Source organism: Dipodomys merriami, unplaced genomic scaffold (genome assembly GCF_024711535.1).
Source record: "Dipodomys merriami isolate MVZ:Mamm:240054 unplaced genomic scaffold, mDipMer1.0.p SCAF_198, whole genome shotgun sequence".
Lineage (NCBI taxonomy): Eukaryota > Metazoa > Chordata > Mammalia > Rodentia > Heteromyidae > Dipodomys > Dipodomys merriami.
Window position 1 is genome coordinate 528,194 of NW_027203359.1, and position 22,992 is coordinate 551,185.

At 51.4% G+C, this 22,992-nt stretch overlaps 1 protein-coding gene across 3 annotated transcripts in view; it reads left to right on the plus strand.

The window, feature by feature from the left end:
• LOC138831488 (protein Daple-like) overlaps positions 1-22,992 on the plus strand; it is a 120,039-nt gene that overhangs the window by 9,815 nt on the left and 87,232 nt on the right. For all 3 annotated transcript variants that reach the window (XR_011373341.1, XM_070028553.1, XM_070028552.1), the window contains exon 3: positions 4,871-4,979. Coding sequence is in view for 2 of the 3 variants with exons in the window: in XM_070028553.1 (XP_069884654.1) it covers positions 4,871-4,979 (109 nt within the window). In the remaining variant the exon portion in view is untranslated. The remainder of the gene's footprint in view (positions 1-4,870; positions 4,980-22,992) is intronic.

The window sequence follows — 22,992 nt, forward strand, 5'->3', positions numbered from 1 at the left end:
TTGGAAGCAGGTGGATGTGAGTCTGTGCTTCGATCTGTTATTAACTACATGTCTCTTTGCTTCAGTTTCTGCATCTCTAAAATGGAGCTGATGTGAAGTTCAAATGTGAAGCTCTCAGCATAGTGTAGATCACTCTGTGTGTGTATATATGTATATATGTGTGTGTGTGTGTGTGCGTGTGTGTGCATGTGCATGCATACATGCTTGTGTATGTGTTGCTGCTGGGGCTTGAACTCAGGGCCTGGGCATTGTCCTTTGGGGGTCCAAAGCTGGTATCCTACTACTTAAACCAGAGCTCCACTTCTGCATTTTTGCTGGTTAATCGGAAATGATTTCTTTTTTTTTTTTTTTTGCCAGTCCTGGGGCTTGAACTCAGGGCCTGAGTGCTGTTCCTGAGCCTCTTTGTGCTCAAAGCTAGCATTCTACCATTTGAGCCAGGGCTCCACCTCTGGCTTTTTCTGAGTAGCTTATTGGAGATAAGAGTCTCATGGACAGCCAGGCGCTGGTGGCTCACGCCTGTAATCCTAGCTACTCAGGAGGCTGAGATCTGAGGATCGTGGTTCAAAGCCAGCCCGGGCAGGAGAGACCGTGAGACTCCTATCTCCAATAAACCACCAGAAAACCGGAAGTGGCGCTGTAGCTCAAGTGGTAGAGCGCTCGCCTTGAGCTGAAGAGCTGAGGGACAGCGCCCAGGCCCAGAGTTCAAGCCCCACGGCCGACAAAAACAACAACAACAACAACAAAAAAAAAAGAGTCTCATGGACTTTCCTTCCTGGGCTAGCTTTATGCCGTGATCCTCAGATCTTAGCCTCCTGAGTAGTTAGGATTATAGGTGTGAGCCACCGGTCTCTGAGTAGAAATGAGTTTCATGGACTTTGTTTGAGCTACCTTTGACTCTTGATTCTCAGATCTCAGCCTCCTGAGTAGCTAAGAGCTAGTAGCTTATAGTCATAGACCATTATCTTGCAACAGCTTTTGGGAAAATGGAGTTGCCCACATGGGTCATAATTGCATCTTTCTGGCATATAGAACAAACAGTATAGTGCAGGTTTGCTTGGCACTGTGTGGGGCCTTGTGAAATGATTGTGTTTCGGATGTGGAAGGATGTTGTGGCTCTTTTGCAGAGTGCTAAGCCATGGAACCTAGCTGAAATCTCTGTGCCTTCCATTTCTTGAAAAGGGGTGGGCAAAGGGGGCAGGTGTGGAGGGGGGGAAATGGGAGGTGTGACTGGGCTGCTAGGAATGAGATCTACTTTCCCTGAGGAAGGTTGAGACATTTGTTTTGACTGGCCTCCTAAATAACCTCTCTACCCAGAGAGCCTCAGTTAATTGAGGAATCCTAATGATCACAATAATTAGTCTAATTAGTCATACAGCAAATGTCAAGGCTCTTTCTTGGAGTATTGCTTCTATTCACTTTTGCTTCCCAGAACTGGGGAGAAGGAGAAGCAGAGAGGTGGCCGTGCTGGGAGCCGAGGGGCACCCAGGTCTCTGGCCCTGCACATGAGTGATCACTGCAGCACAAACAGGTTCTTCCGGAAGTGACTCATGTGACAAATGAAACCTAGGACCAAGATGCCAGTTAAACAGGAACTAGGTATGGCATACTTGTAAACCCCAGCACTTGGAGGCTGAAGCAGGAGAAACACAAGTTCAAGACCAGCCTGGACAACTTCAGTGATGACCCTATCCCCAAACTGAAAGGGCTGGAGAGGTAGCTAGGTGGTGTCATGCTTGCCTGGGATGCATTAGGCACTGGCTTCAGGTCTGGCACTGCAAAAACAATAACAAAACCTCCAGTTAAATAGAAAAGCCTTGCATGTTGTCTGAGCTCTGTTACATTTAGCTGCACGTTTGTCACTGTGAACTCCCCTCTGGTCTCAGAAGGTAGCTGCAGTCAAAGGAGGAGAATTGTACCTTGGAGAGAAGTTGTTTTGTAATGCTAGGAACGTTACTGTAGCTAAAAATGAGGTTCAAATTCTGAATGCCCTCTTTTCCTAAATTAATTTCAATGGAACTGTAAACATTTATTCTCTCAGTAATGAATGGCTCCAAGAGAAATATGTGACATACATTACATGGCTGGGCCAGAAGCCATTACTGGGGGATAATAAGAAATGCTAGGGAGGAGGTTAGAGGGGGTGTTGGGGGAGATGGGAAGGGATGGGAAGGGGAAACAAAGGAGGAGGCAACAGTGCTTGATAAGAAATGTATTCATTACCTTGCCCATGTTTTTTTTTTTTGGGGGTCTGGTTGTGGGGCTTGAACTCTGGGCCTGGGTGCTGCCCCTCAGCTCTTCAGCTCAAGGCTAGCGCTCTACCACTTGAGCCACAGTGCCTCTTCCGGCTTTTTTCTTTTTGCTTATGTGGTGCTGAGAAATCGAACCCAGGGCCTCAGGCATGCAAGGCAAGTGCTCTACCACTGAGCCACCTTCCCAGCCCATTGCCCATGTATTTATAACCCCTCTGTACAGTATTTTCACAATAAAAAATTTAAAAATGCTAGCCGGAAGCTGGGCTCTTGTGGCTCACGCCTATAATCCTAGCTACTCAGGAAGCTGAGATCTGAGGATCATGGTACAAAGCCAACTCAGGCAGGAAAGTCCATGAGACTCTCATCTCCAATAAACACTGGAAAACTGGAAGTGGCACTATGGCTCAAGTGGTAGAGCGCTAGCCTTGAGCTGAAGAGCTGAGGGGCAGCACCCAGGCCCAAAGTTCAGGCTCCACAACCGACAAAAAAGAAAAAAGAAAGAAAGGTCATCTGGTAGTAGAAGAGGTCCTCTGGTTGCCACCAGGTGACTATTTTAGGAAATTTGATTCAGTATAACTGAATGAAGTCCATGGACAATTATTGCAAGTGGAGGTTTGCCATACTCAAGGCACAGTGTCAAGACTGCCAGTGTAAATGTCAAATATTTACTTAAAGATTGAACTTTAGTCAGCCTCTGTAACAAAAGCCTTGTGCTCCCACTGATGTTTGAAGTGATTCAAGGTGTGCGGTTTACTTTTCTTCTACTTCTCCATTTTCTGTGAATGGTTGGCTCTGAATGAACCAAATGACCTCAGAGATTTGTTTCTTTGACATTCCCCCACATTAGCCCAGGGAGCCTCCAAGTCATAGGACTTGGATGACAGATGAAGCCTTGAGTATAGGCCTTTGAGTTATGTGTCTTCATCTTCCCTGGGTGACTTGCTGGGAGGGGTGAGGTGGGGAGGAGAGAAGAGAGAAGGAGAGGGGAAGGGAGGGGGGGCCTTAGTTATGGAGTAGCAGCTCAGTTTACAACCTCTGACTGACAGAACTCAATTCCTCTGAGTGCTCTCTTCTCATCAGAAGGGCTCTGACAAGGCTGCTTTGGAGAAACATCTGCATGCTGATGAGAGAGACTGTAAACCACTTGATATAGACTTCCAGTTTCCTCACTGTCAGACCCGAGTTTTGCCTGAGGTTGGAAGATGACTGTCTCTTAGGGGTGGGGTTTCTGTGCACTCAGAATATCTAGCATGGTATCTTGGAGATCTGCACAGCAGGGCACACTACCCAGGGTGTTAGAGGCCTCTGTTCCATTTTCCAGATAGAATTGAGCCCTGGAGTTTAAATTGTGGGCAGGACCACTGGGCCAGGTGACAGAAGGAAACCCATGCTAAGTGGAACATTGCGATTTTATTAAGTCATTTTCCTCATTTTTCTTTTCTTTTCTTTTTTTTTTTTTTGTCGGTTGTGGGGCTTGAACTCTGGGCCTGGGCACTGTCACTCAGCTCTTCAGCTCAAGGCGAGCGCTCTACCACTTGAGCTACAGCGCCACTTCCGGTTTTCTGGTGGTTTATTGGAGATAGGAGTCTCACGGTCTTTCCTGCCCGGGCTGGCTTTCAACCGCGACCCTCAGATCTCAGCCTCCTGAGTAGCTAGGATTACAGGCGTGAGCCACCAGCGCCCGGCTCATTTTTCTATTTTTATGGATACTTTTCACATTTTTACCTTGCCCAGCTCTTTAATCTTGAAACAAGGCTTTGGTTAAGATGTTGGGTTGTGTGGTTTGTTTTTTTTATTTTAATTTTTTGTCAGTCCTGGGGATTGAACTCAGGGCCTGGGTGCTGCCCCTGAGCCTCTTTGTGATCAAGGCTAGCACTCTTCCACTTGAGCCAAACTGCCACTTACAGCTTTTTCTGAGTAGTTTATTGGAGATGAGAGTCTTACAGATTCCTGCCTGAGCTGGTTTCAAACCACGATCCTTAGATCTCAGCCTCATAAGTAGCTAGGGTTATTGGCATGAGCCACTGGCACCTGGCTGAATGTTGGTTTTTATGGTGACCTTGGGTCTGCGCTGCCAGGTGGATGTCCTTTGTGGGTGATGACAGCAATAGGAATAGAAGCAGCATTGTAAAGGCTGTGGTGCCAGACACTGGTGGCTCACACCAGTGTGTGAGCTACTCCTCAGGAGGCTGGGATCTGAGGACTGATGTTTGAAGCCAGCCTGGGTGGACTAACGTGAGAGACCCTTATTCCAATTAACTAGCAAAAAGATTGTTACTGCAAGCATGGCTCAAATGGTTGAATGCCTGCTTTGAGCGAAAAAGCCAAGCCAGGAGTGTGAGCCTTGGAGCTGAGGTCCCAGGACTGGGAAGTCCTGTGGTGGGCAGGTGCCGGGCGGGACAGCATGCTGAACGGTGATGATTGGTTCATCCAGGCCCCGCACAGCAGTGGCAGACTTGACCTGCAGTGCCAGGGCCCTTGTTCTCACCCAGGGACTGCTGGTGAGCCAGTTGGAGGCTGGTGGACTAGAGGGATGAGCACTGGCTGGTGGAGGCTCAGCAAGGAAGCCTGGCCAATGCTGAAAGGTACGATTTCCACTTTCTTGTCTCTTCCTCCAGAGACCCCAGGCCAAGCAATCAGCGCATCAACAAGCATGTCAACAACGACGTGAACCTCCGCATCCAGAACCTGACCATCCTGGTGAGAAACATTAAGACCTACTACCAGGTAAGGCTGTTCTGCCGGCCCCTGGATTCTGGTTGTGTGTCTAGTATAGCCACTCGGCGTGGTTTCCTGCAGGAAGCCGAGAGGAAACGCTGTCTGGCTCAGGCACTGCCTGCTGACCCTCGGTGCTTTGGCTTGCACTTGTGGGTGGGGCGTCATGTAAGGATGAGTTACTGTGTGGTGCACAGGTTCAGGCCCCATGCTGTGAGGTCCTGGAGGGCCTTGGTTTGCAGTGGGACTGGCTGAAAGGGGCTTCCTGTCCCTGCTGGAGTCTCAGTGCTCCTTGTACAGGAGCCCCTCGAGGGGTGAGGGAGCGAAGGGGTGCACAGGGTCTCGGAACAGAACCAGCTTGCCTCTGGGTTGCCAGGAGTAGCTCTGGGCTCTGCGGGTGGTGAATCTTTTCTTTTTCTTTTTTTTGTCATGGACGTTCCTGCCCAGGCTGGCTTTGAATGGCGATCTTCAGCTCTCAGTCTCCTGAGTAGCTAGGATGACAGGCGTGAGCCACCGGCGCCCGGCCGGGTGGTGAATCTTTACTCCATGTGTTGACTGGCGTTGATCAGTGGATGTGCAGGGCTCAGGCCTGGGGGACAGGCTGGTTCAGAACCCCATCCACGCCGGCCTGTGGAAGGCAGGCTGAGAGACGGCAGGCATGCGTGATCTCTGTATGGCAGCATGGGGCTCTGTGTGCCTCAGAGCCCTGGTTTTCAATTTTTTTTTTTTTATTAGCAGTGAAACATGTCCCCTTATTCCATTCTTCTTGAGACCTCGGGTGCGGCTGTAGTCACGGACCGGCTTGCGGCCTCCCCTGCCTCCAGGAACGTGGTTTGCGAAACACTGCTAAAGAACACGTGCTTCGGAGGGGCTGGGAAGGTGGCTCAGTGGTAGAGCGCTTGCCTTGCATGCCTGAGGCCCTGGGTTCGATTCCTCAGCACCACATAAGCAAAAAGAAAAAAAGCTGGAAGTGGCACTGTGGCTCAAGTGGTAGAGCGCTTGCCTTGAGCTGAAGAGCTGAGGGACAGTGCCCAGGCCCAGAGTTCAGGCCCCATGACTTGACCCCCCCCCCAAAAAAAAAAAAAAAACAAAAAACATGTGCTTCCTGGATTTCTGTCGGAATTTTACCAGCTCCAAGTCTTGTTTGTAAGACTCACCTGCCTGAGCTAAATGGAGACCTGCCTGGGGGTGGGATTTGGGGAGCCTCAGACTCCCGTGACACCAGCCCTGGTTCCTGACCACTGGGGTGACTGCCAGGCAGAGGAGCCCAGGCGCTTCAGTGCTCATTGCGCCCCGATCCTGCCCAGATCTACCCAAGTTTCTCTTTCAGCTGGGATTAGCAGCGGCATGAGAAAAGGAGGGAGCGGGCAGCGTCCTGGGTGTTCTACAATGCTTGTGTCCATTCTCCCCACACTGGGGCCGGTGAGTGCCGTGGACACAGCTCCCTGGCTGGCTGTGAGGCTCTGAGCAGCCTCACGGCTGAGTTACAGATGTTTGGAGAGGGGTTGAAGGTGAGGCTCCGGGCGAGGCCTGGGAGCTACCGGAGAGTTGGCTGTGAGTCCCACAAAGGTTTATTTCCTTGTGTGATGGGAGCTGCATGCTGGGCTGGGGTGCTGTAGGGAGGGGCATTTCGGGAAGTGCCTCCTTGAGACCATGGCAGAAGCCCCCCTCCCCCCCCAGACTGGGGCATCTGCGATGTGTGATGTGTCAAGTGTCTTGTGTCTTGTGTCCTGTGGGCTGCACAGATGGGCCCACCACGTGCTCGGCCCTTGCCTGCAGGTGCTGTTCGTGGCAGGGGTGCTCAGGGTTCAGGAGAGGAGGCCCCTGATTTGTCCTCAGGGTGGGCTTTGGTGGGCAACTGGAGTGTCCGAGTTTGCGGGGTCACCGGAGGGGGCGGGGTCTGGGTGGAGCCAGGCACGGCGGCCTCGGAGCTCCGCCCCTGCCTGCCTCCCCTCAGTGTTTTCCAGTTGCCAGGATGAAGCCCATTTATCATATTTCAAGAAGTGACCGAGGATGCAGCTGGCAGGATGTGAGCACAGAGAGACCAGGTCAGGGTTCAGAGCAGTTCTGCAAGGCTGGCCTGGGCCTGGCACAGCACACACAGGTCCGTCTCCTGTGCCAGGGATGCTGGGGGGCCGTGCCTTTCCTCCACGGGTGGCGAAGCATCAGTGATGCTCCCACAGGCCTTCGTGGGCACTGTGGAGCCATCGGGCTCCCACTCAGGCAGGGAAGAGGCTGGCCTTGGGTGCAGCTGGCCCACGGGGCCTTGGGTATTGAAGGTCAGCCTTGAAGGTCTGGGTCTGTGCCAGGCTTTAGGACTCGGCACCGTCCATTCTAGAGGCAGTGTGCTGCTCTTCGGGTGCTGTGTAGAGTTCCAGAAGATGGGAAGTGGTCACAGGGGAAATGCTGGCTAGTCAAGACTCAGGCCAGGAGGACGTGGAGGTGGGGGAGGGGACCCTGCACCTTGTGCACCCCACTCCGCCCTCCTAGCGTGGACAGCCTCAGGCGCAGCTCAGCAAAGGGCGGCTAGACGCAGGGAGCCCTGCCGCCGCCACCGCGGGTCCTCACTGCCTCCCCGTCCTCCTCGTCTTCTCGAGAGAGCTGGCGAGAGCTGAGCATTCGGGCCGACATGTTACTCGTGTGCCACATTGTGCCGAATGTATGTTTTTTCCTGGCTTCTGGCAAACCAAAGTTCAGTTCTCATGATAGATGTAATACGTGCCCTTGACAAGCCGCGGGGGAAACAAGTGGCGAGAAAACGGAAGCACCCCGCGAGCCCACCCCAGAGACAATCGCCCTTCGGCGTGTAGCGTTTCCTCTGGGTTCGGCAGTGAATAGGTTTTGTTCTGGCCGCGGGCGGCCCATGTACAATGGCACATCCTGCCTCTTCCCTTCCACCCGCCGCCGCTGGCTCGACCCTGCTTTGTGTTATGAGAGGCATCTGCAGGCGTTTTCCCAGAGAACCATTGCAGAAGGCAGTCCTAGAAGGTGGGATGAGGGCACACAGCCGGCACACCGGCAGCACACACCTGCTCTCCCAGTACAAGAGGATTGTGAGTTCAAAGTCAGCCTGTGCTTCATAGCCAGATCCTATCTCAAAACGTTGAACAAAGTTGTTCCTAATTCTGAGTGGGGGAGAGGTCACCTCCAGTGAGTAGATTCCCTTGGGAGGGCTTTTTGGCAGAGACTACAAGTTGGCGCTGTCTGACCCTGGGTGTCATCCACCAGGAGACCATTCTGCTCCCCGCTGTCCCCTTCTGGGGCACAGGCACCCTGGGGCTTTTGAAGGAGTCGAGCTTATTTTTCACGGGAAAGCTCAAGCTGGGACAGAGAGGCTGGGATTGTGTTCGACCCCTCAGTGGCAGCTCTGTTCTCCATCTTCTTCACCTGCTACGCTTTTGGGGTGGGAACCTTAGGAGTCTGTATTTTTCAAAAGCTTCCCAGCTGTGTAGTCAGGGGGAGGAGGGGTCTGCATGCTCACAGGGACTGACCCTCCCGTTGGTCACGTGTCCACGGCTTCCTGAACAGGAAGTCAGGGTCTTGGCAGACAATCGAGAGACTTAAGATGCAGTGACATGAGGTGACCCCAGTTGGACAGGGTCTTGGAGAGAGTATCTGGACTTGTCTCTGTGGGGTTTTTTGTTTGTTTGTTTTTGTCAGTTGTGGGGCTTGAACTCAGGGCCCAGGCACTGTCCCTGAACTCTTTCTGCTCAAAGCTAGTGCTTTACCAGTTTTAGCCCCAGCTCTACTTCTGGTTTTGGCGAGACCGAGGAAGGAGACCAGCTCCAGGACAAGCCTAGGGTGACACTAGACGCCCACCGCCCGGCCCGCGTCTCATACAATGCCGTTTACGCCTTTTCTTTCCCCTCGACTTTATTTTAAACTAACTCTGTGTGCTCACATGCACAGGTACTAGGGCTTGAACTCAGGGCCTGGTGCTTTCCCCAAGCTTTTTTACTCTACCACTTGAGCCTCAGCTCCACATCCAGCATTTTGGCAGATAAGTAGAAATAAGAATCTCACAGACTTTCCTGCCTGGCTGGCTTTGAACCCCAATCCTCAATCCCAGCCCCTTGAGTATCTAGGATGACAGGTGTGAGCCACCAGCGCCTGACTTAAAATTTGGATTTCTCTATGGTTCATTTTATTCCACTCAGAGCCTTGAATATTTATGTTAGATGTGTACTCATTTGAGAGCAGAAATCCACCCTGTGAGCCAAGTTGTGTGTGTGTGTTTATTCTTTGGAAGTGGTTTGTGGGCACCGTGCCTGCTTGGTCCTGGGCACCGGGACCCTTGCACTTACCTTGTCATTGATTTGGTGGCATCTAGTTCACATTTATATTCTTGCTGTATAGATGTGTATGCATGTGTGTGTTTGGGTGTGCACTTACATTATGTTTACACATATACATAGTGTTTTGTGTGACTTTTTGGGGGAGAGAAGCAAAGGCCTTAGACACGCTAGGCAAGCATCCTACCACTGAGCAACGCCCCAACCCTGCTGGTCTTCGAGCCATACTTCCATACATGGTGGCATGCTGCTGGTACCTTTCCTCCACTCTGCCTCGGTTTGCCTTCTGTGGTAGTCATCATAGTTAAGCATGGGCCGGCCAGGACAAATGAGAATTATCTTGAAAAATGTGCGCACACATACACACTCTGTTTGAAGAATGGAAAGTGTTTGTCAAGAGTGAGAATAGAAGGAAATGCACTTTTGGCACTGCTGATGGGAGCATCCTGTGGGACTGGAGGGGTGGGGTGTAAGGTAGTGTGTATGTCTATGGGCTGCTTGGAGGGGTACGGCCTTGTGCAGAGGAGCCAAGAGGCAGAGCCCCAGGTGCAGGCAGAACGGCTACACAGCCATGTTGTGCAGAATTTGCTGCTGAAAATTTCCTGCCCACTTCAGCTTCCCGGGTTTAGGAGGACAGCCATCCTCTTGATTTTTGTAGCTTCTACACATTCTGGGGAAATTAAAGGTAGTATTTTTGGTTATAAAAGTGTCTTCATGTCACAGGTGAGAAAATACAAAAGAAGTTAAATTCATCTGTGATTTTCTGCTTAGGAACACCACTGATCACGTTTTGGTACTTTGTGTGTACACATTCATGTGTGTGTGTGTGTGAGGGGCACTTGTGCCAAGGTGTGCATGCATGTGTGTGATGCCAGTGCCAGGACTTGAACTCAAGGCCTCGTGCTCTTGTGGTTAATTGGAGGTAAGAATCTCTTGGACTTTTCTGCCTGGCTGGCCCAGGTCTCAGCCTCCTGAGTATTTAAGATTATAAGCATGAGCCACTGGTGCCCAGTTACATCTCTCTCTCTCTCTCTCTCTCCCTCTCCCTCTCTCTCTCTCTCTTCCTCTCCCTTTCCTTTCCCCTTCCTCTCCCCCCTTTCTGTCTCTTGCTCTCTTTCTCCCTCTTCCCCTCTTCCCTTCTTTTCTCTTTTCGTATGTATTTCAAAGTGTGACTCATCATTCACACTGACTGTAATCTGTTATTGGTTTTTTTCTTTGCAGTAGTATCATGAGCATTTTTACCCACACCATTAAACATTTAGTATTAACATGACATTTTATTATAAGCTATAATCTCATTGACATTGTCAGTGATATTTGCTCTCTCTTCCTCTCAATTTCTCTTCTTTCTCTGTTGTAGCATGACTTGATTGAATTTGACAGCATTAGACACCGATGCTCTGCCACTTGAGTCACACCTCCAGTCTGGCACTTTGCTGGTTAATTGGAGGTAAAGTCTGAAGGACTTTTCTCTTAGCATTTGCTTTAAACCTCAAGTCTTCTAATCTCAGCCTCCTGAGTAGCTAGGATTGCAGACATGAGCCACGGGTGCTAGCTCAGTGACACTATTTCTGTCTTTGAATTAGAAACAGTGCCACGTGAATACTTGGAACGTGAACACTTCAGCAAAAAAAAAAAAAATGCTTAAAAAAATTTCCTCAAAAAAAAACTAGTAGAAGTAAATAAAAGACTGGATAAGTATAAAAAAAAAAATTTCCTCGGGTGAATTCCAAGCAGGGATGTCCAGGGTCAAAGGGCATGAATATTCTGAGGATGTTTGTTCAGATTGCAACAATGGCCTTACTTCCAGGCTTTTCTCTCCTTGGGTGAACTCTGGTTTGTTTCTCTTGTGGCAGTTTGAAAACTGCAGCACGCTCTGAAGATTTCTGAGTCTCCATCGGGAGCCCTACATGCTGAGCTTGATGTGCTGAGATGTTTGTTTTACAGGCCCCAGGCCTCACCCCACCCTGCTAACGCTCCCCCCAGCCGCAGATGGTTTTTGCATCTATCCAGATGGAGGACTGCCCTGCTCCAGAGTGAGGAATCTGTTCGAGTGAGGAATCTGTTCGAGAGTGAGGAATCTGTTCGGGGATCTCTCTCGGCAGGGCTGCCTAAGGATTGTGGTTGACAGCATCCCAGTGGGCAGGGCCTGGTCAGGGTGCGCTCTCCAGCTCCAGATCTGCGCTCCATCCTCTGTGGACGTGGAGAGCTCCTGGTCTGCCTATGGACTTGGTAGGCAGGGGCTTCTGTGTGTGTGCTTTGCAGGCCATTTAGAGTTGGTGCAAGAGCTCTTGTGAGTTGGAGGAAAGGAGCCTTCTTTTCCTCTCCCCTCCTTTCCTCTTCCAGCCCGCACACCCTTCCTAATAGATACCAATGAGTGGGAGCTGTGGTGGCCCATAGGTTGGGGAGACTTCCCCCACCACCTGAACTTTCCCTTCCCAACGCACGCCTAGCCCCGACACGGATGACCGCTCAGGACCCAGGCCCACGAAGAGGCCATCCTCTGGGGGTGACACTTGGCCTGTATGATTGGTGGAGGGGTTTCCTCAGCTCAGAAAGATACCCGAAAGCTTTAGGGGTCTGCGGAGGGGTAAGGGCAAAGCTCTAGGCGGTGAGGGACTTGGATGCCAGCAAAGCCTCCCTTGCTTCACTGTCTGAATTGAGGAGTCGCCCCCTCACCTCTCTCCTCCCTGCCCCGCCTCCCAGCCCCAGTGCTGGTTTCAACTCAAGGCCTTGTTATTGCTAGACAAGTGCCCTACCACAGAACTACATCTCAGCCAAGCAGACTTTGTAGAAAGAAGTCTTCAAAGAAAACTCTGGCTGGGCAGGTGGTGGAGCCTGGACCCAAGACAAGCACAGGAGAGAGAGAAAGATGGATTCTGAGACCCAGTGCCAGTCTGAGGGTGGGCATTGGTGCTGTGCATTGCTGGGGCCGGAGCTCTGGATGAGGAGGAGGAGGCCTGGTAAAGAGCAGGCCAGCTTGGTCAGGTGGTTGGGGTTTCCAGGACTGTTCCTCTGGTAGTGTAGACCTGGGATCTGGGGACCTGGGTAAGGCTGTGGCTGAGATGGTGGTTGCACCTCCAAGGTAGAGCAGGCAGGAGCTTCCAGAGTGGGAAAGTGGACAAGGGGTGGGGGGTAGGGGTGGGGGTGGGGAGGAGTGGGGGGGAGGGGTGGTGGGCAGGGAGCAGCATTCCCGGAGGCCCCTGCGCGCAGAAGGCCACCATGATGGCTTTGCAGTCACCCTCACTGTGGGCCGTGGACAGTGGCCTGCTTAGTGTTCTGCCTGCCGCTGGTGGTGCACGTGCAGTGAGGTCCAAGGGGCAGACAAAAGGCTTTTTCCTCAGGCTCAGGAAAGCAGTGCTTCCCAGCAGGTAGTCAGGTGGCCGCCTCCTTTTTTGCTGTTTTTGGAAGGAAGAACTTCCTGGTCCCATTTGACAGATTAGGAAAATGAGGCTCATAGAAGGGAAAAGGGCCCCAGAAAGCTGCATGGCTTCTTGGTTGTTGCTGGCCTGGGGAAACTTGTTTCTGAAGAAAACAAAAAACAAACAAGCTTCTGGAGTGGGTGTAGGGAGACAGCTTGTCCCCAGAGGTGTGGCTGACTGTCCTTGGGGGTTGGAGGACCTGCACCCGCACGGGCTGGGGGTGGGGGTGGGAGGGGGAGGGGATCCTGAGCCAGAAGCCACGTGGTGAGCTGGGCTGGGCTAGTGGGTGTTCTTCTCCCGTGCCTCCCACTCGGGCGTCCCCTGTCAGCCAGGCCTGTGGCAGCCTTCAGTCTTGGAGGAAGGTGCTTCAGGCACTTCTGAAACGAGCAATTCTGGGGTTTGAGTGAGAGAGCATCTGGCTTCACACTTCACCCTCAACCTAGAGCAGCAGCAGGAATCTGAGAATCAGGGCTAATTGCAGTGTGCAGGGAGGGGTGAAAGGTGGGTCTGATGTAATGAGCAGAGTTGGGAGCCTGCCAGGATGGAGGCTTAAAGGCGAGGAGTCAGAGAAAGTGTGTGCATGCGTGCGTGCCTACGTGCACACTGGTCCTTGGGATCCCCCCCCCCCCCCAGCCTTGAGTCCTGACCTTGTGTTGCCAGAGGTTTCCTCCGTCCCTGGAACTCTCCTGCCCTCCTGGGAGGACAGATCACTTGGCTCAGGACGCCACCCTGGCCCCGGGCTGCTCCTGCCCGTCTGTTCTGCACAGCCCTGTGTTCACTGATGCTCAGACGGCCACTGCAAGACCTGCCTACCCCCTCACCTAGACATTTTTTCTAGAATCATCTTTCTGATACAGGTCCTCTCACCATGGACAGTAGTCACTTTGACCTTTGCTCTGTCTTCGTTCCTTAATCCAAGGCCATTTTTTTTTAAAAAGAAGAATAGTGTATTGGAGCCCTCATGGGCAGAAAGATGCACGTGTGTGTGTGTGTGCACGCACACGTGTGTGTGAGTGTGAGTGACAAGGCTCTTAGGGGTGGGAAGCTGTGGTCAAAATGGTGGGCAACATCATGAGTGTTTCTCCCTCACGATCCGAGAGTCCACTGCGATCTTCTCCGCCAAGCTCACTGGGCAGTGAGGGAGGACCAGGCTGGAGCACTCAGCGTGAGAGAGAGCCAGGCCACGGAGGATGAGTAATGGTTTCGGCTACACCGTTTTTGACAGTGGTACCCTAAACGATTCTAGGGGGGTAGGAAGTGGTAAGAGAGGCCACTTCCTTTTGTGACAAGATGGGGGGAGGGGAAATGAATTTCTCAAGATTTTAAAGCGAAAGAAAAAAAAGATTGTCTTGGGTTTGGGTGTAGGTGTTGGATGTTGTAACTGGCTTGTCAGAAGGAGTTGGAGAAGAACTTGCCCAGGCAGGCTAGGCTGTTCCTTAAAGCCGGCCGTGTGGTGCACATCCAGCTCTAATAACAGCTTTTGTTGCACAACTGTTCTTTTTGGGAAGGCGAGGACTTTCTGCCCTCGGCCATGGCACTAGGGTCTTGGTCCTTTTGGAGATAGTTTCTATGTTACTTTTTCAGGAGCCAGAGGAAAAGTGGGACAGTGAAGAGGAGAAGGAAGAGGAGGAAGTGCTTGCTCAAGCTGGTGGCCCAGCCAGGGCTGTAGAGAAGTTGGACAGGCCACACCTCGTGTCCCCAGTTCTGAGTTTATTGGTGGTTTTGGGGGGAGGTAGAACTTTGAGGAAGGTAAAGATGAAGGACTCCTAGTGGCTCCCTCAGGGATCTGTTGGCTTGGGTCAAAGTCCAGGTATCTGGTCCTAATGTTGGGGTATCCCCTTAAGGCAGAGGTGGGGCGAGCAGCTTCAGAGGAGAATCATCAACAGGCTGCCAGGCTCACACCCTGACTCGCCGAGGGTGCCAAGTGAACCGCTGTCTGGGGACAGGGCTGCACCCGGCTTTTGGGATGGCCTACCCTGGGGCCTGGAGTGCCCCGAGCGCGAAGCCAGAGGATGAAGGAAAAGCTGCGAGGTGGGAAGGCAGCCACGGGGGAGAGTGCCACTCCACTGTGGGCTTGTGGGCTGCTCAAGTGTGAGGCTCAGGTGAAACGACAAGTTTGTGGACTCGATGAACCAGAACTGCCGCTTCCCAAGGGCCCCTGAGCTATAGCTGGAGGCACAGATAAAAAGAGGAGTCACTGCAGATGGCTTCGTGTCTGCAGTGGCCAAGGTCAAACTGTGGGTTTTCCTGAGCTCACCCCTGAGGTGTGTGGCCCTTACTGTTCTGAAGAAGGGGCAGGTTCAGAGTGCCTGCCTGCAAAGTGGTGGACTTGTAAGGAAGGACCTTGTACTAGCACCATGCTGCAGGGAAGATCGGCTGGGGGACAGGATGCCAGCTGGCCTGGCAGAGGAGTGGTGGGCAGGCCTGCTTGGGCCATGTTTCACTCTCCTTGCCTGAGTGGATTATCAAAGGCCTTCTAAAGACAACCCAAATCATCTGTGCAGATTACTCAGATACGTGTGCTTGTGTTTGGTCTCTCCTTTTCCCCCCATATGATCTTTTTGTGTCTAGCTTACGGTGGGCTTGCTGTGTGCTCAGCGGCTTACACACGCCATCTCATCAGCCCAGCCATGAAACTCTAAATGCGGGCACGGGATTATCAGTGTGTCTCAACCGCACCGGCCTGGAAACGGGCCTGCCTTCAGCGTGTGTGGATAACGTAATGCTTGACGATGTAAGCCACCCGGTGAAATAAATTATTCAGCGAGTAAGTCGTTTTGTTCAAGGAAGGGCTGTGTGGCACTGCGCCTACACCGGGATTCTGGCCCTGACTTGTTGCCCTGCTGAACAGTTGGAGAACTGGGGTCATAAGGGTGACCCCAGTTTATTCTTCCTACCCCTGGACTTCGGTGGTGATTGCTAATGGGCAAACTAGACAGAGGTTCCTGCCCTGCAGCTGGGGCCCTGGGGCCAGGGGGGGGGGGCGGGGCTCTGCACCCCTGCAGTGTTCACACAGGCCTGCAGGTTTTTCACGTGGTGTTTGCTTTGTTGATGGAAATGCCATATGTCAGGTGGGGAGAGCCTCACTCCCTGGGGGATGGAATTTAAATTGATTGTTTTCAACTTGGTCTAGCCAGCTTGGCTCCTCTGAAGTTTAGTCTTAATGACCTTAAATTAAAAAAAAAAGAATAATAAACTTCCTTTACTTCCAACATTCTGGCTCTTTTTGGGAGGGGAGGGGGGTGGGACTCAGATAGCTGAATCCCTTAGAGTGTAAATATACTGGAAACTCTGAAGCAGTGCTTCAATTTGGGTACTTTTTGTGCTGACTTGGTCCTGTTAGCTGGTGTGTGTGTGTGTGTGTGTGTGTGTGTGTGTGTGTGGTGTGTGTGTGTGCGCGCGCGCGCGTGTCTGTGTGTCTGTGTGTGTGTGTGTGTGTGTGTGCGTGTCTGTGTGTGTGTGTGTGTGCGCGCGTGTGTGCGTGTCTGTGTGTGTGTGTGTGTGTGTGTGTGTGTGTGTGTGTGTGTGTGTTGCGCCTGCGCATAGCATTGTTGGCTTTGAATTTTATAGGTAGAGATTATGAAAGTGGGGTTTTCGGATAGAATGGGCTAAAATTACAGCTGCTAGTGCCCCAAGCTTGAGACGCCTAAAAGAAGACTTGGTGGTTTTGCTTCTCTGTGCTGTTCGGCTGCTCTTCCGGGGACGGTCCACCCCGAGCAGGTCCCTCCACCCCTTCCAGCTAGGCTGAGGTCTGGTCATCCCGGAGTTGAACTGCCCTTTGAGCCGCTGGGATCCCTTTACATTTCTTTCTTGGGAAGGAGGTGCTGCCCAGGCTGCTCTGTGCTCTGGAGCATCTCAAGGGAGCCCTGCAAAGGGTCCTCCTCACCTGCCCTGGTGCCAGGCAGCCGGCGCCGGCTCTGCCGCCCGCCCTACTCTCTACTGGGTGTTAGGAAACGGAGTCACAAGGATATCACAATAAAGAAAGAGCAGAACACGACCTCCACAGACCATGGCATCCCTCCTCACCTTTCCATTAAAGTTGATCTGGTCTGTGGAGGTCGTGTTCTGCTTTCTTTATTTTAATACCCTCGTGACTCACCTAACGTGGGGACTTCTCCTTTCCTCATAGCCAGTTGGGTATCCCTGCAAACCCCAGAGTGGCCCTGCAGGCCCTTGGGTCTGAACACCCCCCTTCCCCCTCCTGCCCCTGCTACGGCAAGCAGTGGTAAGCCAGGCTGTTTTTGTGACCAGGCTCATCTTGCCAGTGCTGTTCCTCCTGCCCCGAGCTGCTTCCTGCTTCCTGCGGCCCACATAGACTCTGAACTGGCTAATGGGTCTCATCGTCACAATCCTCACACAGCTCAGCTCCTCTAAGAGCAGAACTCCGGTGCTGAGGTGGGCTGCCTTTTTACTTGCACACATTGCTTGGATCCTCTGGCTACGCATTCCTGCACGCGCCCAGCCGGCCCTACAGCTTCTCTGGGCAGGAGTGCCCGGCCAGTCCGAGGAGCCCTCAGACAGGGTTCTGTGCCTAGGCTGGAGTGGATTCTAAAAGGGTCCTGCTTGTTTTCTTGCCTGTTGAATGTCTGGGTGCTGTCTCCCTTATCTTTTCACTCAAGGCCTAGAGCTCTCCCACTTGCGCCACAGCTCCACTTCTGGGCTTTCTGGTGGTTAATTAAAGGTAAGAGTCTCAAGGACATCCCTGCCCAGACTGGCTTCGAACTGATGTGAGCCACCGGAACCTGGCTCCTGGGTCTTTATTAACCCCAAGGTTCCAAAGATGGGTTGTGTGATTACTATAGGCAAAGCCTTGATGCCAAGCCTTTTTGATCGTGTCCCTCTTCAGTGGAAAGCATTTAGAAATAGGACCCCCTCCTCTGATTCTGACTGGCTGAACTGCCTTACCCTGAACCTGGTGCTCTCTCCATGGCCTTTGCCCACCCTCGGGCTTGCTGGGTTGGAATGTGTGGGACTGTGAGCCACGTGAATTCCTCCATCTGTTTGAACCCCTTGTCAGGTACAGCCTCTGGAAGGGAGGGCTAAGTTGCTGGACATGGTCAGGTTGCTGGTATTTGCCAAGTGGGGGCAGTTCTCTGCGTCCCTACTGGGTGGCTGGCACCCCCAGAGTCTCTAGAGGGTCAGGAGCAACCAGGAATTAGAAGGTGAAGTCATGATGTGACTGTGAAGCTCAGGTGTAATGGATGCACACAGCTGGTCTGGTGGGGCAGTCGGGGAGGAGGGCCACTGACCTTAGCTGTGCAGGAGGGGTGGAGGGGGGAGGGGGGAGGGCACAGGCTGACTGGAGCCAGTAGAGAAGGGGCAGGACACAGGGGAGGGCAGAGGGCTGGGATACTTGTGCGAGATGCCAAACTGGGAGTGTGCTGGACGTCTATGGATCTTGGGCTGGGGAGATCTGGGGGATGAGCTAGTTGGCCTGGGAAACATGAGGTGGGGTCCCCATAAAGGAGGTTGCCCTAAGGAGGATTTTAGGGGTCATAACCCTTCCTGGCCAACGTGGAGCCAAAAGGGGGACTGGTGTGGCTCACATGGTAAAAAAAAGGAAAATTAAAAAAAAAAAAAGTGGGCACCAGTGGCTCACGCCTGTAATCCTAGCTACTGAGATCTGAGGATCACAGTACAAAGCCAGCCTGGGCAGGAAATGAGACTCTTACCTCCAGTGAATCACCAGAAAACTGGAAGTGGAACTGTGGCTCAAGTGGTAGAGCACTAGCCTTGAGCTGAAGACCTGAGGGATAGCACCCAGGCCCAGAGTTCAATCCCCACGACCAAACAACAACAACCAAAAAAAAAAACCAAAAGGAAACACAAATTTTGTTTAAGCCCTTTACAAATTTAGAGAGTATAGGATCGAGGTTTGAAACCAACTTAAGCAAACACATTCAAGAGATTCTTATCTCTAGTTAACCAGCAAATAGCTAGAAGTGGAACTGTGACTCAAGTGGTAGAATGCCAGCCTTGAGTGTAAAAACTCATCTCAGGCCATGTATTCAAGCCCTAGTACCAGTGTGCATATGTGCGTGTGTGTGTGCGCACATGCACACCACACACACACAGACACAGGCATACACACTCTTAATATACAGCCATTTTACTTAAAACAAGAGGAAGGGGGCTGGGAAGGTGGCTCAGTGGTAGAGAGCTTGCCTTGCATGCCTGAGGCCCTGGGTTCGATTCCTCAGCACCACATAAAACAAAAAGAAAAAAAGCCGGAAGTGGCGCTGTGGCTCAAGTGGTAGAGCGCTAGCCTTGAGCTGAAGAGCTGAGGGACAGCGGCCAGGCCCAGAGTTCAGGCCCCACAACTGGACCAAAAAAAAAAAACAAAAAACAAGAGGAAGGATTATAGTACACTCAGGAAAACTAACTTTTGATCTTTTAGGAAACCACTGTCTATAATTTTTCAGGAAGAAGGAACCCGCAGGGTGAGCGTCTGAGAGTTTCACAAGATAGGATTGTGGAGATGGTTTGGCAGTGCCTTGTGCCACCTTCCAACTGAGCTGTACAACCTGAAATGATCTGGTGAAAGGGTACATTTTATGTTATATTCTTACGTTCTGGGTATTTTATCACAATTCAGAACCAAAGGAACCCAATTGGGACCCTCTCCTTTTTTCCCCAGCGAGGAGTGTGTACTTGGACGTGACATTCAATGCGAAGAGCTCCGTATTCAGGGTCCCAGGTCTGGCACACGGGAGCCTGTTCCACGTTGTGACTGCCTTTGTGCTAAGTGGTTGGTCTTAGGGTCTGCCTGGCTTCTAAGGGATCTTTTTCTTGGGGAGTGGGGTAGGCAATACCAGCTCTCAAACTCAAGGTCTCGGCTTCCTTGCTGTGCCACTTGAGCCTCTCCTTTCTGTCAGCCTCCATTTCCCACACTGTTGGGTTCTGATGGTGCTGGGTTTCCAGATAAAAGAAGTAGAGTGTTTCTCCTCTATTCTTTGGGGTTTGGACATCTGCTGTTTGGGATTTTTTTTTCTTTTTCTCCAAGTATTTCTTTATTGAGATTAGTTTTTTTTTTCTTCTTTAAGTTCATTTAGAATTCTGTGCTAGAATGAGACCATCGGTTGCCTTCTTTAAAGGTAACGTGGATACCTCCACTAGGAGGAGGCGTGGCTTAGCTGTGAGCTTTGTCTAGTGGTGGTGGTTTGAAACCAACTCTCTGGTGGGGCTGAGGGGTGAGCATCCTGGGCAGATCCTTGTCCCAGTCCATTCTACTTTGCCAAAACAGAAAGCCACAGACTGGGTTATTTCCAAACAACAGAGGTTTTTATGATTCTGCAGGCTGGAAGTCCAAGATCAAGGGGTGAGGAGGGTCTTCTATTTTGTGTCATAATGGTGGCAGGAGGTATCACCTGGCAGAGGGAGGCAGAATTTATTCTTTTATCAGGATGATAACTAAGCTTTCCTGAGATAAGCTCCACCATTCCTGAAGGCTAGACCATTGCCTTGGGGAAGTGGGGCCTGTATTCAATCCCTTAACTCTCTGCTACAATTCTGAGGTTTTCTGCTCTAAGGAGTGATGTCCCACAGGCCAGGTTGCTTTTGGTTCCATTTAGCAGTGAGCTGCTGGTTCGTTGAGGTGTTGAGCTGAGATGCCCCCACCTTCTGTGCACTGATAATGAGATGGAGATACTGATGCCTGAGAAAAATAGAAGGTTTTTTGTTTTTTGTTTTTAATGTGGAACATGTGGCTAGTGTTAGATATCTTGATCAGTGGTGGCATTTTTTGGGTCAGTTTTTGTTTTTGGGTTTTTTTTTTCTTGCCAGTCTTGGGGCTTGAACTGGGCGCTTAGGCACTGTCCACTGGCCCTGAGCTTTTTTTTTTTTTCCTCCTCAAGGTTAACACTCTATTACTTGAGCCACAGTGCCACTTCCGGCTTTTTCTGTGTGTGTGATACTGAGGAGTTGAATCCAGGGTTTTGTGCATGCCAGGCAAGCACTCTACCACTAAGCCACGTTCCCAGCCGCATTTTTGTCAGTTTTTTTTTTTTTTTTTGTTTTTGGTCACATTTGCTTGTTTTGGGCAGTACTGGAGATTGATCTCAGGGTCCTACACTTGCTAGGCAGGTACTCTACCAATTGAGCCACGCCTCCAGACTGCAAATAGTTTTTGAAGGCACATGAAATGGGTATTTGATAAGAATGTATTAATGGTATTAATGTATTTGTAATAGTAGTCATAAGGGACTTGAAACCCTGGCCCCCCAATCTCAGAGAAGCCCAGTGACTGGCTAGTGGAGCAGAATCAACCAGCATTGTTGCTGGTGGGCGCCCATGGCTCACGCATGTAATCCTAGCTACTCAGGAGGCTGAGATCTGAGGATTACTAAGCCAGCCTGGCCAAGAAAGTCTGTGAGACGCTATCTCCAATAAACCACCAGAAACTGGAAGTGGCACTGTGGCTCAAAGTGGTAGAATGCTAGTCTTGAGCAGTAAAGCTAAGGGATAACACCCAAGCCTTGAGTTCAAAGCCCATGACCAACAACCAAAAAACCCCCACATTTTCCCTCCCCTTCTTTCTCCCTTCCTCTCCCTTCCCCTTCCCTCCTTATGGCCTTCTTCTCCCCTGTCTTCCCTTCTCCCTCTTCCTTTTCCCCCTCCCCCTTCCTTTCTCAGTTTCTTCTCTCCCTCCTTTTTCTTTTGAAGGAAAAACCTAATTCACATGGAGTCAGTGTAGGGATTTTTGCACAATTCCTCTTAGTCTGGGCAGTTGATACCCTCCACCCCCACTGCAGATAGATTGTCCTAGAATAGGAAGCCCTTTGAGAAGTTCCTGTTTAAATCGAGCTCGGATTAACCTGTCAGACGCGGAAGCATCCCTTTCCCCTGGAAACCTTTTCCATCTAAGTCAGTAGTCTGGGCTTTGAACTTGAAATCACATCTAGAGGCATGATTGGCAACTTCCCCTGCGGGAGCCTGGAGGCCAAAAGGAAGGTGGAGGCTGAGGTCAGGGCACCAGGCCGGCCACCCGTGAGGGAGGGTGGAGAGGGCTGTGTTTCCTTTCTTACCTACCCTGCCTGGCTTGTCAAGTCTTTATTCAAGTCTTTTTTTCCCACTGCTGTGGCCTTAGGGACCCCGTTGGGCCTTCAGATGAACTAACTTGGCCTTGGTCCAGTAGAAGACATACCTGCATACCTCCCACTTAGTTGGTCCTCATACTGATCTGATGATGAGATTGATAACCAGCCTTGGGCTGCAGAATCGGGAGCCTGGATGCTTTATTTCCCACCTTCTATTTTTGTCACCTAAATGATGGCCCGTGACTTAAACTGTACATGAAAAGAGAGAAGACACTCAGCCTCCTGCCTGCCATCTCAGCACATTAAAGTGGTTCATAGTTCACTGCCCTGCTGAGCCTATGGCCCATCCCTGGGGAGGGAGTTTGTGGCTTTCCTGGGACAGCTGAGGACTATTAATACCCGGGGAAGTCCTTTCCCTTGGCCTCCTGGCATGGGTGGGGGAGGGGGAGCTAACAGCTCCCACAAGTGTGCTTCTGAGTCACAGCTCACTGTTGGAACAGATCTTTCACTCTCTCTGTCTCCCTCTGGCAGAAACGTCATGTGTTTCAACCCTTTTTTAGTCATTTTCTATGTTCCACGCGGGCTGACAGCTTGCCATGTGTGTTTCTTGTTTATAAATCAGTCTGAGCGCATACTGTGAGCTGCTGAGTGAGGCGCTGAGCAGCGGATACCATCATTGTCAGGTCTTTTCCTCAAGGTTGCTGTCGCTCACATCATCCAGGGAGAGTGGCGCTGAGCCAGGCTCCAGAGCTTGTATGACTACTATCTTGGCCTGGAAGATGCCCAAAGCAGGTGTTTCCTGGTACTTCCAGGACCTCAGGGTGTGAGAGGCCAACAAGTTAGGGTCAGTATCAAGGATGTTTGGAGATTGGGACTGAGGGAGCTCAGACCTACAAGTCCCTGGCTTCTTACTTTACATGAGGTGGGGGGCTGGGGTTGGAGGTGTGGCTCAGTGGTGCAGCACTTGCCCAGCATGTACAAGGCCTTGGGATCCATCTCTAGTAACACACACACACACACACACACACACACACACACACACACACACAGAGTGATGGTGCTAGTAAGGCTTGTACACACATGCGCACGCGCACACACACACACACACACACACACACAGAGTAATGGTGTTAGTGGTTTAGGCTTGTAGACATAGAGCTACTCAAGGAAGCTGAGATCTAAAGATCCCAATTTGAAGCCAACCCCTGTCAGGAAAGTCCTTAAGTCTCTTATCTCCAATTAACCATCAAAAAGCCGGAAGTAAGCTGGGCGCTGG